Below are 15,131 nucleotides of genomic sequence, written 5' to 3'. Positions count from 1 at the left end.
TAAGTGCAGTTATTGCAGAAATCGACTCAAGAACAACTATTAAACCAAAACAAGATTATGCCCTAGCGGAGCTTCTCGGTGGACATATTGTTTTGGTCATTCTTCTTCATCCACTGAACAACACACTGCCGTGGCGTCACATGTTTTGCAATGCTGATTGGCTGAGGGAGGTTGTCTGTCAAGGCAAATACTCCCGCCCACTTAAATCAATGTGTGCTCCTAGAGGTCAAGACTGATTTATAGAGCCAAACAGAATCCAACACGTGATCAGGATTGTTTCCAGGCTAATATAGTGTAGATATATACAAAAACAATACTATGATCTACTAACTATAACCGTTCAGCTATTAACTTTTACAGTCTAGCCACTAACAAAAATATAGGTGGGCGTTTCAGTACCTCTATATGACTGTGAGTGTCTTTCAATCCTCACCTCTCTCCCTTCCATGCTTCCTTCCTTCTCTCCCTTCCACCCTCCTCCGCTCCGTGCTCCAGGTGCAGCCTACCAACTCACGCAGCCTGACGGACTCCAAGAAGGGTCCGCTGGTGTTGGACGGCTTCCAGGGCTGCCTGGACTCAGTGATGCTGAACGACAATGAGCTGCCGCTGCAGAACAAGCGCTCACGCTACGCCGAGGTGGTTGGCCTCACGGAGCTGAAGCTGGGCTGTGTCCTCTACCCCGACGCCTGCCTCAAACAGCCCTGCCTCAACGGCGCCACCTGCACGAGTCTGCCATCTGGTGGTGAGTCGCCCGAAGCGCATGAGAACGTCTCAGCCTGTTCGGGAGGTTATATGTGTGGAGTAACAATGTAGAAACAATTAGCAATATGTTTATTGCGCATTTATGTGATCTATTTTTTCAAATTGATCACATTTGGACATTCATGCATACATATGTTATAATTTAATAATTGTTTGTAACAACTATGTAAACTACCCAACACCTTTTCCCATTCTCTGAGATTGTGTGAACCATGGACAATGTGAGCTTTAAACCTGTATGTGCTGTAGCATATCAAGCTGGGATCCCTTGTAAACCGCACGTGTAAAGCGGTTTGGGAATCTAGATATTTATCTTTTGACCTGCTGTGAACCAGCATTGCAATGGGAAACAGAACTGTGAAATAGCCATCGACCTCGTAGGTGCTCTGTTCCGTCTCATATCGACCCCGTTAACCGCTTTTAAAGAAGCATTAACCCTTTGCCCTGTAATTACCTGCTTCCTGTGGATGGCTGTGATGGAGGTTACTGTAATGTATGGCCGGGTTACGTCTACTTAGTTCAACTCTACTCATCAGTAAAGTACTAAATGGAGTAATGGGGATACATAAGTGATGCCTGCCATGTGATGAGACAATGTGATGTGGAACAGCAGTGCATGGTTTGTACCCTCTCGCTGTGTCCTCCTTACGGATATTACTTTAAAGCAGGGAGAGCGAATAGCAGAAGACTATCTGGGCGTCCATCTTTCCTTCGCCCATGCAACACTGACGCAATCCCTACCATCCGAAGAGGTTGTGTGTTGGGCATCATAACCCCATAAAGTCCCTCTGGGGAGCCAAACGTTTCTGCGACGAGAGATAGCGTCAACATTAGAGAAAAACAAAGAGAGGAGTGAGGCAACAACATAACATGATTCGTTTCTACTGAGTCCCGGTACACACAGTCCCCTCGACAAGTAAACAACCCAGCACTACCCTCACATATCAAAACAAGCGAGGGGCGAAGAGAGAGAAAGTGGTCCATCATGCAACAACCCTTAACAGAGCTGGGTCTGCTGCTGTGTCCTGCTTTGTTGTGTGTCCTGCAACGAAATGTGCACAACCCCCTGTTATCAATAGTCAAAATAAAAAGAACAAAAATAATGGAAAACAAACAAGGCGCGCTGACAATGGAATCACTCTACAAAACAGAGACAGCCTATAAACTCCCCATCCTGACACAACGTCTTTGGTCATGTAGGGCTTCCTCATTTTATGATACTACTACTGAACTACTGAACTAGCTGCCTGTGCTCGGTGTGATGGGTTTTCTGTGATAAAAAAAACAATCATCGAAGAATGAAGCAGAAAGCAGTCGGCTCTCTCTATTCTTCTTCTTCTTTGTTGGATTGTGGTCAGTTGAAGTTCCATCAGCCTGTGTATTTTTTACAGCAGGGTTGCATGCGTGTGTGTGTGTGTGTGTGTGTGTGTGTGTGTGTGTGTGTGTGTGTGTGTGTGTGTGTGTGTGTGTGTGTGTGTGTGTGTGTGTGTGTGTGTGTGTGTCTGTCTACCGCTGACGGCCATTGCGCTGGATTTGAGGTGTGCAGAACAGAATGGATGGTGTCGGGCTGGTGGAGTCACCCGGGTCTAGACAGAGGGCCGGGCCCTTCAAGTCCTTTGATCAGCAGTCTGATAGACCGTCAAAGCCCCGCCAGCTGGCTCACGCACCAATGCAAGCCTCGCTCCTCCACGCCCAAATCGGCAATTAACTGCCAGTAAATATGTAATGAGGAACCATCAGCGCCCACTTTTGGCTCTCTCCCCCCCTCCCGTTCTGTCTGCAGGCCAGGCTTCTTTGTTCTGTTTCTCATCACGTCGACTGTCTCACCAGACGTCTTATCTTATCGACTGGCTTCACGCTCGCACTGTCTCATATCAATCACTCTCGCTATACTATCTCTGTCTCACTCTATCTCTCTCTGTCTCTCTCTCTCGATCTTTCACTCTGTCTCTCTGCCTCTCGCTCTGTCTCTCTCTCACTCTTTCTCTGTTTTCTTCTCTGTCTCTGTCCCTCTCCTTTTCTCTTTGTCTGTGATGATGTTGAGGCTTTTAGTTGTTAACATTCTCTCGCCCCTGGGCAGTGCTCTATGTACAGTGCAAGATGAGGGAGAGTGGTGCTTTTCTTTTTCATTCATGAGTGTTAGGGGTCAATTCTGGCGTCTTTTCTGCTGTACACAGCAGAGGTTTCTTTGCCTGGAGTGCTGTTCTTTTAAATGGTTAAATAAAGGATTCAAATCACTCTCTCTCTCTCTCTCTCTCTCTCTCTCTCTCTCTCTCTCTCTCTCTCTCTCTCTCTCTCTCTCTCTCTCTCTCTCTCTCTCTAATTCTCTTCCTTTCTCCCCCGCTCTCTCTTTGTCTCTCTTTCTTACTCTCTCTTTCTCTCTCTCCCTGTCTCTGTCTCTGTCTCTGTCTCTCTCTCTCTCTCTCTCTCTCTCTCTCTCTCTCTCTCTCTCTCTCTCGCTCTCTGTGTTTCAATATCCCAGTCTATTGAAATTCAATTCAATCAAAAAGTTCCCACAATATTTCCAAGAAAAATGTGTAAAACAGGTGTAAAATAAAGTAGTTTGAAGAAGCACATCCACATCACCCTCACAGTTGGAATGCCAATGTGTACTCTCTGTTAACTTGGCACTATACCCAAGGGGTACAAAGATGTGGACATGATAGAGGAAGGCTTGCTAAGGTTAGTGTCAGACCAGCTACCTTCGGACAAATGTACACACACACACACACACACACACACACACACACACACACACACACACACACACACACACACACACACACACACACACACACACACACACACACACACACACACACAAACAAATACACACAAACAAATACACACAATGGTTGTGGGAAAGGCCGGCAAGACTTGAAAAGAGCAAAGCTTTCCTGGACCTGTCACTGCCCATGACTTGTCCTTTGCAATTACATCATTGCCCTGCGTAAAGGTCGTAGTGGTTGGGTTTTGGCTCCACAGATATTTATTTATATAGATTATGTTTAAATCCTGTTGTCATGCCAGATCTTCTTTGTACATATGGGTATTCCTTTATGTGTGTTGCACCACTGTGATGAACTGTGTGCAGGTATTAGATGCCAGTGATTTCCCAGGGGGCGTGTGTATATGGGTGTTTACTCTTGGCAGGATCCTGTCAAACCCTGAGCCAAGTCTCCCCGGTGTAGAAGCCAGCGCTCAGACAATGTGTATTCAAATCTTGGTTTTTGTTTATTTGTATTTTTCTGCAGACAGCGGTCTGTGCATGATAACACGTGTCAACATGCACCATTGTTCAGCCACATGTTTATGAGGGGGTTTGCCTGTATGTAGCCATTGTGGTTTGGCCGCTCTGAGTTTATATTAAATTCTTAATTAACACCTCCTCCTCTCTCCCCTCTCCCTGTTACGTTTTATCTCTCCCACCTCATCTATCAATTTCTGCCCCTCTTTCCACTCAACTTGCCGAAAACCCAACTCTCCATCTCCCTATCTCTCTCATGGATCTCTTTTCTTAGGTTTTGCCTGCAGTTGCAGTCCACAGTACACCGGGGGGCGCTGTGAGACAGAGATCACGGCCTGCGTGCCCAACCCCTGTCAGAACAGCGGCGCCTGTAAGGCCATCGGCAACGCATTCCTCTGCAGCTGCCGCCGGGGCTTCAAGGGTCTCACGTGAGTGTTTGGTTTACCCCCGAGAATGTACCCTCGTACCCCTGAGAATGTACCCTCGTACCCCTGAGAATGTACCCTTCGTACCCCTGGGAACGTCCATACCAATGAGGACATACCCGCTCCACTCCTGAGACTCTTTCCTCCATACCCTGCGGACATACCCCCCTACCCCGGGGACGTAAACTCTGTACCCCTAAGGAGGATGTACCCTCAGAACCCCTATTCTTTCCACGGTCTGCAAACAGACAGAAAGGCTGACAGACAGACACAGAATCTGATAGACACAGAGAGATAAACAAAGGGAGATCGATGGGCAGTCTTTTTTCTCACTGGGTATTTAGAAAGATGCAAAGAGCAGGGCTCAACGAGAAGTAGGTTTTAAAAACACAAAAAGGCCTACAAACTGCAACACATTGTTGTGTTGGACACGTGATAACGTGGTGTACTTTAAAAAACATCCTTTTTAGCTGTCTGCACTTTCTATTCATGGACACATGGTGGCTGCAAAGGATTACGTTTAAGAACCAGCTGGCTTGGTTACCCCAGATAGCATTCCAAAATAAAAAGATCCTAAAGCCGGTTCTATTTTACGCAGGCATGCTGTTTATCAGTGGCTGGGCCCTTTTGTTCTCCAAATAATCAACTTTATCCTCTTCAAAACGGGGAGAAAGGATCAAGAGAACGATGAATAATTTAAACTAGGGCATATGTGCGCACACAAGCACGCACACAATAAGAACGCACACATTATAGATTATTCACAAGCAGCTTGCATTCCATCATCAAAGCACTTTAAATGTTTAATTTCAAAGTAAAAAAAGTTACTGAGACACTGAGCTGTGACTGAGACAGCTACTGGGTAGAGAAATGTTTGGGCCTCCACTGAAATTAAGAAACTTTTCTCACTCTAAAAAACAAAAAAAAAATCTGTCATATATTATAGCAAGGGATTATTTTTCCAAACTGTAAATCTAAAATGATTACCTTAAGGGTTTATTCTTTAGTATTTTATGTAGATGACATGTCTAGACGCGGCGTCATGAACGAGTCACACGTCGTTCCTACCTGAGGTCAAATCCCGGAGAGAAACCGGGGCTCCAGGATCGAACCAAGTGGGGAACCTAAACAGACGTAGTGGATTAAACACACATTATTGTAAATGTGTATTCAATGACACGATCCATCACCAACATTTCCGTGTCCCCCCCCCCGCCCCCCGCCCCGCAGGTGCCAGGAGGACGTTAACGAGTGCGAGCGGGGCAACCCAGAGGGCCAGTGCGAGAACGGCGGCGCCTGCGTCAACACGCGCGGCTCCTTCTACTGCGACTGCGCGCCGGGCTTCGTGGGCCCCCGCTGCGGCCTGCGGCCCGTGGTGGTGCCCGACATGCAGGCGGGCCACGCCATGGTGGGCAAGGAGGAGCTGATCGGCATTGCCGCCGTGCTGCTGGTCATCGTGGCGCTGGTGGTGCTCTTCGTGGCCTTCCGCAAGCGCGTCTTCCACAAGGACTACTCGCGCAGCGACCTGTCGCTGGTGCAGGACCCGGCCACCGCCGCGCTGCTGCACAAGGCCAACGGCGCCCGTTTCGAGACGCTGCGCTGCTCGCCCGGCGACCCGCTCAACCTGTACTCGGAGGCCGGGCTGGGGCCGGCGGCCGTGATGGCCATGGGGGGCGTGGGCCCCCCCCAGGTGCCGGTGCGGCCCATGGCGTACACGCCCTGCTACCAGGGGGAGCCGGGGCGCTCCACGCTGGACAGGAAGATGATGATGGCGGCGGCAGCGGACGCGCGGGCGCACGAGCACACGGAGATGAGCACCTTCCACCCCGAGTCGCCGCGCATCCTGGCGGGCAGCATGCGGCGGGGCGTGGTGGTGTGCAGCGTGGCGCCCAACCTGCCGCCCGTGTCGCCCTGCCGGTCCGACTGCGACTCGCTGCGCAAGAGCCCCTGGGAGAGCGATGAGGGTGGGTGTGTGTGTGTGTGTGTGTGTGTGTTTGTGTGTGTGTGTGTGTGTCAGTCAGTGTGTCAGTCTGTGTGTGTGTGTGTGTGTGTGCAGTCCGTTCCCTTGCTTTCCCTCTCTCTGAGCGGATGTGTAAGAGGTGTGAGGAGGTTCATATACTTCACATCGATATACGTTTATGTATAGAATACACAAAAACAACCCATTTATATATTCTGTGCCCAGACACCAAAGCCATCCTGGCCATCTGTGCCTCATTATTTGTGTTTACCTGCGTCGCTGTAAACCCTCTAAGTGACTCTAAACATGGCCCTGATGGAACTAATTTGCCGTGCGCATTCACTTCACACCGTCAACGTCCTCTCATCCACGACGCCCTTCACAACTTTCCCCGAATGCGTCTTTTGTTTTATTTTTATGCCGCGCTGACACGTCGGTTTTTCCGCAGGAGTTTGTTGTCGGTCGTAGGTGTTTACTGGGTTTCAAGGAACTCCTGAGTGGAAGTCATTTGTTTTTTTCGTGCATCACAGCACATACATATTCATGGCGGCTACGCCAAGGCCCTCCCCCACTCTCCCCTCCCTGGTGCTCACGTTTAATGAGCCGCCGTTGAGCAATGGCAGACGTGACGTGTGCATAGCCACTTGTTGTCTGCTTGGTTTCTTTGTGCCGTCAATCGTGAGTCGATAATGCACTGCGAGCTTATTGGGGGGGCAAGGACGCAGAGAGCGCACTTGATTTCTCCCAACTGCTCATAAGTGTGTGTGTTTGTGTGTGTCTGTGTGTATGTGTGAGTATGTGTGTTTGTTTGCGTAGACATCTTGTGTTTCTTTTAGTTCACAAGAACATTTTGCCCTATTTGTATTGCCTTAGTGTACTTTTAGTGCTTGAGCGGAGCAAATGTGACAGCAGCCATTACCCCCCTTCAATGAAGCACTGTGTCTCTGACCTCCCTCTTTACGCTCTCACCTCTGACAGGTAAGATGGTGGACATGGCCGAGGAGGTCACGTGTTTCTCAGGCAGCAACAAGGGCAGCAACTCAGAGGTGCAATCCCTGAGCTCCTTCCAGTCAGACTCCTGCGATGATAACGGTAAGAGAGTGCACGAAAGAGTCCCATCCCTGTTTGACCTTGAATCGCTCCCATTCACAGCTTAAACGACCCAGACAGAGCCGACAATGCAAATGCTTCTCTGTGATTCATTGTGTCTGCCATTATGTTCTGAGCCAGCGGGTTGTCTCGATATTGTAGGCTTTGATCTGTTTTTCGTTGCAGGTTTGGCTTAAACTGTTTTTCAGTTAACTTTGTGTTCGTATCATTTGCTTTCTAATTTTTTTGCCTCTTTGTTTATAATTTTACATGAATAAGATCAATCACTTTTTGTTATTCTTTATGTTCATGCAAAGGTCCTTTTTGTGGTTTGTGATGAAGTGCTGTCACCGTTGTTGTGGTTGTGGCTTTTTGCCTTCAATTTCCTGGTTTCTGGTGTAGTGTTGGACCACAAGCAGAGTTGCATAATTTGTTTCCCATTCAGTTCCAATGTGTTGCGAATGGTTAGATTTGTATTTATTTTGCTTTTCAATATATTTACGATATCAACTAATCTGTCAGGATTGCCACAATATCAGTATTGGAAACTTGTTTTTAACCATTACCGTGAAGGATGCGCATTATAAAATATGCTTAAACTGTAATTGGTCAAGCTTGGAAATGTGTTAAAAAACATAGCAGGAAACAATATTTAGCACTTCAAAAGATAGAATGAAATGAAAATACATATATACATTTTTTAATTATTGTTATTGACTAATGTACTTCTTGTCATAACACAAGCCATCCTGTGTGTGGAGGAATCTCGATCGATTGCTGTCATTTCTGAAAACAATTTCTGCCATAAAGAAGCAGGGCAAACTGGCCCGCAGCGGCGGGAGAAGATCGGCACCGCACTGGAGCACTCAAACCTTCTTCTCCTTGGACTGTGTTTTAAATGACTGTCTCCTCGTCCCCCTCTCCTACCCCCTCCCTCCTTCTCAAGCCTCCATAGTGACGGTCATTCGACTGGTCAATGACGCAGTCGACACAATCGAAAATGAAGGTACCCATGTCTCATCGCTCTGACCTCCACACTCTCCTCCATCTCCCCTCCATCTCTCTCCTCACGCTCCCTCTGTCCCTTTGACTCTCACTCGTAATCGCAGCGCTCTCTCGGCAAAACAGACACAAATGGAATGAGTTCCGTACACACGACACACACTTCCTGCCCTTGTGGTTTTTGTGCTGAGGCCAAGGTTTTTTCTTCTTTATGATGGCCCTCCATTGACGCCCGTCTTGGCCAATGAACATCCGGGATGTCATCCAACTCAGTGACATCTTCTTTGGTCTCGGTGGTGGCGTTGTCGCTACCAAATTGTCTCGCCTCGCTAAATGTCTCCCCGGAGGGTGGAGCTACGATCGTTGGCTGAATATGATGTGACACTTGTGATGGCTGAGCAGCTACGGGGAGTGTGGGGGTGTGATGAAAGCACGATTTAGCGGTTAAAGAGGCGCTTTTATTAGAGACACTTTTGTTCCTTTTTTATGTTCTGTTCCAATCCACGCAGGCATCACAATATTCCTGAGTGCGAAAAAAATGGAAACTTGAAAAAAGTTATTTAGGTTAATTAATTAATCTTTTCAATAAAAATGTATCATGCTAGCATTTCTTGTGAGCATATCACTCAGGCCATTGGTTGGTTACTTTGCACCAGTGGTGAAGCCACTGGCCTTTTGTGAGGCAAATACCAGTCAAACTTAACAATTAGGTAATCGTGATCTTCTGACAAAACTTAGCAGTAGTGGGATGACGAAAATCATGTTAACAATGGTTTCCATTTATAGTTACACTTTTCAATTGAAGGTAGGATGTTTGAAATGGTTAAGTAAAGGTGTAAGGTTTGAGTTCCGGTGTATTTAAATTAATACATTTGGAAATGATTAAGTTCAGGTATATGTAACAAGGCCATGGGCACTCTTCACAAGTTTCCTGGTCGGCAGCAGAATATCGGCCCATACTTAATCAGCCCAGCCAGTCGGCCCAGGGCTATCATACAAAGTATTGGTCTCAGCATAAGAACCACTTGGCAAAATCAGGACGGGACTGTTTGTAGCGGGAATACCTTCACCGGCGTGACGGCGTCCAATGCACACAATCAGCGAGCAAACAACGTCTTCTCCCGCCAACCCCAAATTATCTCTGCCTTTGTATTCTAGTTGACGTGGCGCATGTTTTGTTCAAGGCCCACGTGTACTCACTGGAGGCAGACACCTGACAAGCCTTTCATCCTCTCTCCCTCGGCGTCTCTCTCCCCTACTCATTCTCATTTACATTCCGCAGACAACGGGGAGGGAGACATATGGGGGCGTCGTCATGCTTAGCGGGTGATCAGCACCCATGGAGATGTGGTGGGATCGCTGAGATGCAGGTGCACAGCGAATGCAGCGTTGTTGTGCCACTTCACACCCCCACACATGCACACAAACACACACACACACACACACAGGCAAACATGCAGGCTGCCGTCTCAAACACAGTCACGTACCACCCCACGCTCGCATATTGGGTGGGCTGTGGATGGTTGGGTAGGATCAGGGCTAACATCGAGGAATCAATAGAAAATAATTCTCCATTTCGCCTAAAAAAAGGGAGGGATGTGTTTCCTTAAAGGTTTGTAACGGACATTCCTAGGTGGGTGGAGGTTTCGGCTGTTGACCCCGGCTTAAACCATCGCTTCTGCAGCCCCGATAAGCGGGCACTCGAGGCCCATTAGACTAAAAATAGAACAAGCATATAAAGTGATATTTAGCCAGACAGGCAGAGAAGCTAACGCGTGCTCCCTCTCTCTCTCTCTGACACACTCACTCTCTCTCTCTCTCTCTCTCTCTCTCTCTCTCTCTCTCTCTCTCTCTCTCTCTCTCTCTCTCTCTTTCTCTTTCTCTTTCTCTCTCGCGCTTCGCTCCCACCTGACAGTGTCGGTCATGGATCAAGGTCAAAGCTACAACAGAGGTGACTGTCTCTCTCTCTCAACTGTACAGTTTCCCTCCGTCTGTGTGCCTGTCTGTTTCTCCCTTCCCTCCTTCCTCCTCTCCTCATGCTCTCCATTTATTCCCTTCATCTGCACGGTCCCATCAATCCTCACCACACTCCCTCCCCTTTCGGTGTGTGTGTGTTAGTGTGGTGTGTTGGTGTTTTGAGTGACCCTGACATCCTATTCAGTCCTATTGCCAGTGGCATCGAGGATGTGTGTTTGTGTATGTGTGTGTTTGTATGTGTTCATGTGTGCGTGCGTGGCCGAGGTAGCCCAATGAAAGACATTTATTATCACCGCTACTCCATCTCGCCATTCTCTCGCTCTCGCTCTCTCTCTCTCGCCCTTACCCGTGCTCTCTCTCGCTCTCTCTCTCGCTTGCCCTCTCTCTCGCTCGGTTTTCAACACCCATCTCTTTACCCGGCGGCTGTGTCGTGTTGACGAATGGCACCTTCTTACTCCCCTCCAACACCAGGCAACCACAGTGCACTGCTGTCACGTTGTTGTCATGGTTGTGTTGAAGCGCTTTATTTGTCGTAATATGGTTGAGGTCCTGGTCCGGTCTCAGCACCGTTGTGTCTTTGGCTGTCTGTCTGGCTGTGTTCTCACGACGGGACGACGGTTGGCCGACGCTTGTCCTGAAGAGCCAGCCCGTTCCCCCTCTTCTGTGCACCCGCATGAATACTCTTTGTTTCATTGGTTGTTTTAATTAATTTACAATTTTGTTAAAGTGCTTTCCACTCATTTTGTTTGCTTTTCTTCTTTTCTTTTTTTTTTTGCATTTGTATTATTTGTTGCTAGAAGAACTGTGACTGAATGTGTTGTGGTTCAGGGTGTTCAGTGTTCTTGAGGCCCCACCTCAACATTGCTTGACTTAACCCCCCCTCCCTCCCCCCGACTCACAATGAAGCTCAGCATGCTGTAACCAACTCCCCCCCTCTGTGTGCAGCATGTGATGTGTCCTAACTTGTATTTCTCCCACCCAGGTTGCTAACCCTGTGCCCTTCTCCCTCATCATCTCTTGTGGATGAGCGACAGAGCATGCCTAATAACACGTCACATGCCCCTCTCTCCTTGTATGAAGCCTTTCCACATGGATGCTTTCAAAGAGCAGCCACACGCTAAACACTATGTTTGGCGTTTTTTCTGCAATCCAGAGATTATAAGACACCTGAACGGTTCAAATCAAATCATGCTATCGCCAATCATTCTGTAAATTCAACTATCTATGATTTCTTCATCAAAAGCATTTTACGATAAAAAAAAATTCTTTATACATTTTCCCATGAAAGAACTTCAACAGCCCGTGACGAGCCAACTTCACAGTTGAACTAAACCGCTCATGGATTTTAATCTCTAGGCAGAAAACCCTCCAATGCGGTGGAGTGGTTAGTGCTCTTCAGGAGCTACACTTGTGATCGGCCTTTGTGAAGTGCTTTATGTTTGTATCCATGTGCGTCGGTTAAGAGGTCTCCTTAAGCTGATGTACTCACACTGCCTGTCCTCTGCCTCAGCTTACCACTGGGACACCTCGGACTGGATGCCCAGCACCAGGCTGCCCAACATCGAGGAGGTCCCGGGCTACGAGGCCGGGGGTCCGGCCGGCCTGGGGGCCAACGGCCGCTCCGCCTCCAACCCCCGCCTGGGCCCTGGCGGTGGCGGTGGCGGTGGCGGTGGCGGCATGGGCAGCACCCGGGAGCTGGAGTCTGACTACTACCTGGGGGGCTACGACATCGACAGCGACTACCCACCGCCCGGCGAGGACCAGTTCCTCTGCCAGGACCAGCTGCCCCCCCCGCTGCCCCGCGCGGCCGCGCCCGGAGAGGACTACCCCGGGAGCTACGACGGGACGTCGCCGAGCGACGGCGCGCTGCCCGCCTCCAAGGACAGCACGCTGAGCAGCGTCAGCCACAGCAACAGTCACAGCGCCGAGGCCCGGCCGCACTTCCACCCCAGCCAGTACCTGCCGCCGCACCAGCTGCCCCTGGGCGAGGCGGCCCACCACCGCCTCAGCAGCCCCTTCCCCATGGGCGGCGTCACGCCCGGGAGCGGGGACACCGACGACACGGCGTCGCTGGGCGGCGCCGGGCGGCTGTCTGTGGGCGCGGCGTCCACGGCCTCAGACCTGTCGGCGCCGCTGGGCTTCGACGAGTCCGAGGCGGGCAACAGCGACTTTGACAGTATGGACGAGCTGCGCCGCGGCGTGACCGTCATCATCGACTCGCAGCAGCAGACGGAGGTGTGACAGGCGCCGGTACGGAGGGATGCCGGTCCGGCCAGACGAGGGCTGGACACCGGGGCTTGAGAGGTGGACGAGGGTTGGCGGAGTGAGAGAACGAGTACAACAAGGTCAAAAGGGTCATTCTAAAGGGGCTCATGTTAGCAATAGATTTCCACACACAGAGAGGGAGGTCTGGAAGCGAGGCGTTCGCTTTGTTTTTAAATTCAGCCGTTCAAAATAAATGCATTTTGGGGCCAGAATTTTGTACGAAGACTGATCTCCAGAGCTCTGTTTTGTTGTTGCTGTTGTTTGGTTCATCTCTTTTAGAGCACTATCCTTATATTCCAGTGAGACCCGAAAAGGAGGTTAATTGAATTAACACCTTGAGCACTAAGAAGTGTCCTTCCTATTTTCAAAGTGGGGAAGCAGAGTTCTTTCTAGATACGCCACGCAAGTCTATGCTAAATCAGTCAGAGAATGTGAAAAGAAGGACTAACCAACCGAAAAATACGATTGGTTAAAAAGTGAGGTGTTACGGCGGAGAATGTAATCAGTGAAGGGAAGAAAGTGAAGAATGTTAGAAAAAAGGGAACAACCGTGTGTGATTGTGGAAGTGAGCACAGCGACAGCCTACTTCAGGCAAATGAAATTATAAAAAAGCAATTAATTCGAGGCCGATACCGGAGTTAAGAATCCCCAACAAAATCCGCGGGTCCTCGTCTACAGCGCCACAATAGGACCGCTGCTTAAACGAAACAACAAACTATTTCCCATTTCCTTGATTTCTCTCTTGAGAATCCTGTATAGACTTTTGTAATATAGTGCGACCACATTTAGTGCTGAGGTTGAAAAAAATATTTAAAATTTTAAGAACTACGTTGGATCCACACATTGGGAATGCCGTTTGATGTGGAATGTGCTTTTCCCACCCAGCCAGGCCAAAAGGCCGCGAGGTTGGAAGGCCCCGGCCCCGTCCGTTTCCCTCTCCATTGACCTGCCAACTCTCTTCTCGTCTTTCTTTTTTTTCTTGCCAACCCTTACGTTTTGCTTTAACTATGTGAAGTTGCGTCGTTGTCGTTTTTTTTTTCTTGCACTAGTCTTTTGAAGATGCCCTGAATTTTGTACGTGTCTTTTAATGAAACGTGCCATGTTATTGTAGTCCTGCAGGACCCTGTGAAGTCATGTCTTCTTGCTTTTGAATGGCACTTTAATGAACACAATGCCTTCAAGTGTCAAACTCTTTTCTCCAGAATAATCTGCCGAATATTAATCATTTTGTCATGTTCCATCAGTTTATAAGCCTGTGTTTTAGTGTCTGGGCGGGCATCATGGTCCTGCTGGCTGAGAGAGGCCTGGGACAGCATCACATTCCAGAGTCTCACCGTTCAGTTGCATCTTCACACGTGTGATGGATCAGTCGTTTTGTTCATAATCAGGAAAACAAAAGGATGATGATTTATATTTGAGTTTAATTCTTTTGTGTCCCGTTTGTAAAACATGTACGTTTGATGTAAGTTTGAATATTTGTGTACAGTGTACATAGCTAGGTTGTTCCAAATGCCAATCCATGTGTTGTATTTTTTGGGGGTTTGTTTGTTATTGTTGTAGATACAAGAGAATACCGACCCGGAGAATTCCTTTTCGGATGTTTTTCTTTTTATTCATTATATATAGCCTTTCATTGTGACGGTTGGGACTGTTGACGAACAACAAGAGGACATAACGCATCAATCTTCTGTCCTGTCGCTCATGTCCTTTCCCTCTGGAACAAAGTCTGTCTTTCAACATCTGCTTGATTCTATCCATCAACACTTGCTCTTTGCGATTTCCCGTTACTTTATACAGTTTCAATGGGACACACAGGTTTTGCACAAAATTGCAAATGCACAAAACCTGCATTCAACTCCCAGCAATTGTTTTCTGTTTCTTTCTTTTGTTTTGTTTTCGTGTCTTGTTTCGTTAGAATATTTTTGAAGAAATAAGGGGTATTCATTTTGTATCGCTCTGTTTATTTGAAATGTGTTTACTTTAGAATATATGTAAATCTGGGTCCATTTTATTTTAAGAGACGTTGGGCAGTGTTAAGAATTTGCCTCTTCTAACTGCAGCAATTGAGTGTGCAACAAGAGTGCTTTTTTAACCGATTTTTTTTTATCCAGTGCAGAAAAATAAAATGTTATTGATCAACCTGCAGTGTTTTCAAATATTTCATTGCAGAAACTAAAACATTTAAGATGTATGGCTTTAAAACTCTTTCAGTCATGGACTACTAAAGATGTCCCGTGGCTTTTGTGGCTTAGTGCTGGGAAATGCAAACGGCCTAGAAACTCCACCACAATGAACGCTATTATGCATATGTGTTTGGATTAATAGAAGATAAAAAAAAAAAATCAGTAATGTTCCAATATTGCCCTACATGGAAAAATAGCAGTGGAGTACCCTTGAGCGCATG

General features: G+C 48.0%; 1 protein-coding gene across 5 annotated transcripts in view; it reads left to right on the top strand.

Moving 5' to 3' along the window:
- fat3a (FAT atypical cadherin 3a) overlaps nt 1-14,870 on the top strand; it is a 153,805-nt gene extending 138,935 nt beyond the window's left edge. For 2 of the 5 annotated variants that reach the window (XM_030381613.1, XM_030381611.1), the window contains 7 exons: nt 496-742; nt 4,284-4,437; nt 5,665-6,398; nt 7,373-7,486; nt 8,430-8,489; nt 10,401-10,436; nt 11,973-14,870. In XM_030381613.1, coding sequence (XP_030237473.1) covers nt 496-742; nt 4,284-4,437; nt 5,665-6,398; nt 7,373-7,486; nt 8,430-8,489; nt 10,401-10,436; nt 11,973-12,703 — 2,076 coding nt within the window. In that variant the 3' untranslated portion in view covers nt 12,704-14,870. The remainder of the gene's footprint in view (nt 1-495; nt 743-4,283; nt 4,438-5,664; nt 6,399-7,372; nt 7,487-8,429; nt 8,490-10,400; nt 10,437-11,972) is intronic. The other 3 variants (XM_030381615.1, XM_030381614.1, XM_030381612.1) reach the window with 2 other exon arrangements.
- Nucleotides 14,871-15,131: the final 261 nt, after the last annotated feature.

This window comes from Gadus morhua, chromosome 16, assembly GCF_902167405.1.
Source record: "Gadus morhua chromosome 16, gadMor3.0, whole genome shotgun sequence".
NCBI classification, from domain to species: Eukaryota; Metazoa; Chordata; class Actinopteri; order Gadiformes; family Gadidae; genus Gadus; species Gadus morhua.
This window is presented reverse-complemented; position numbering and strand designations above follow the sequence as displayed.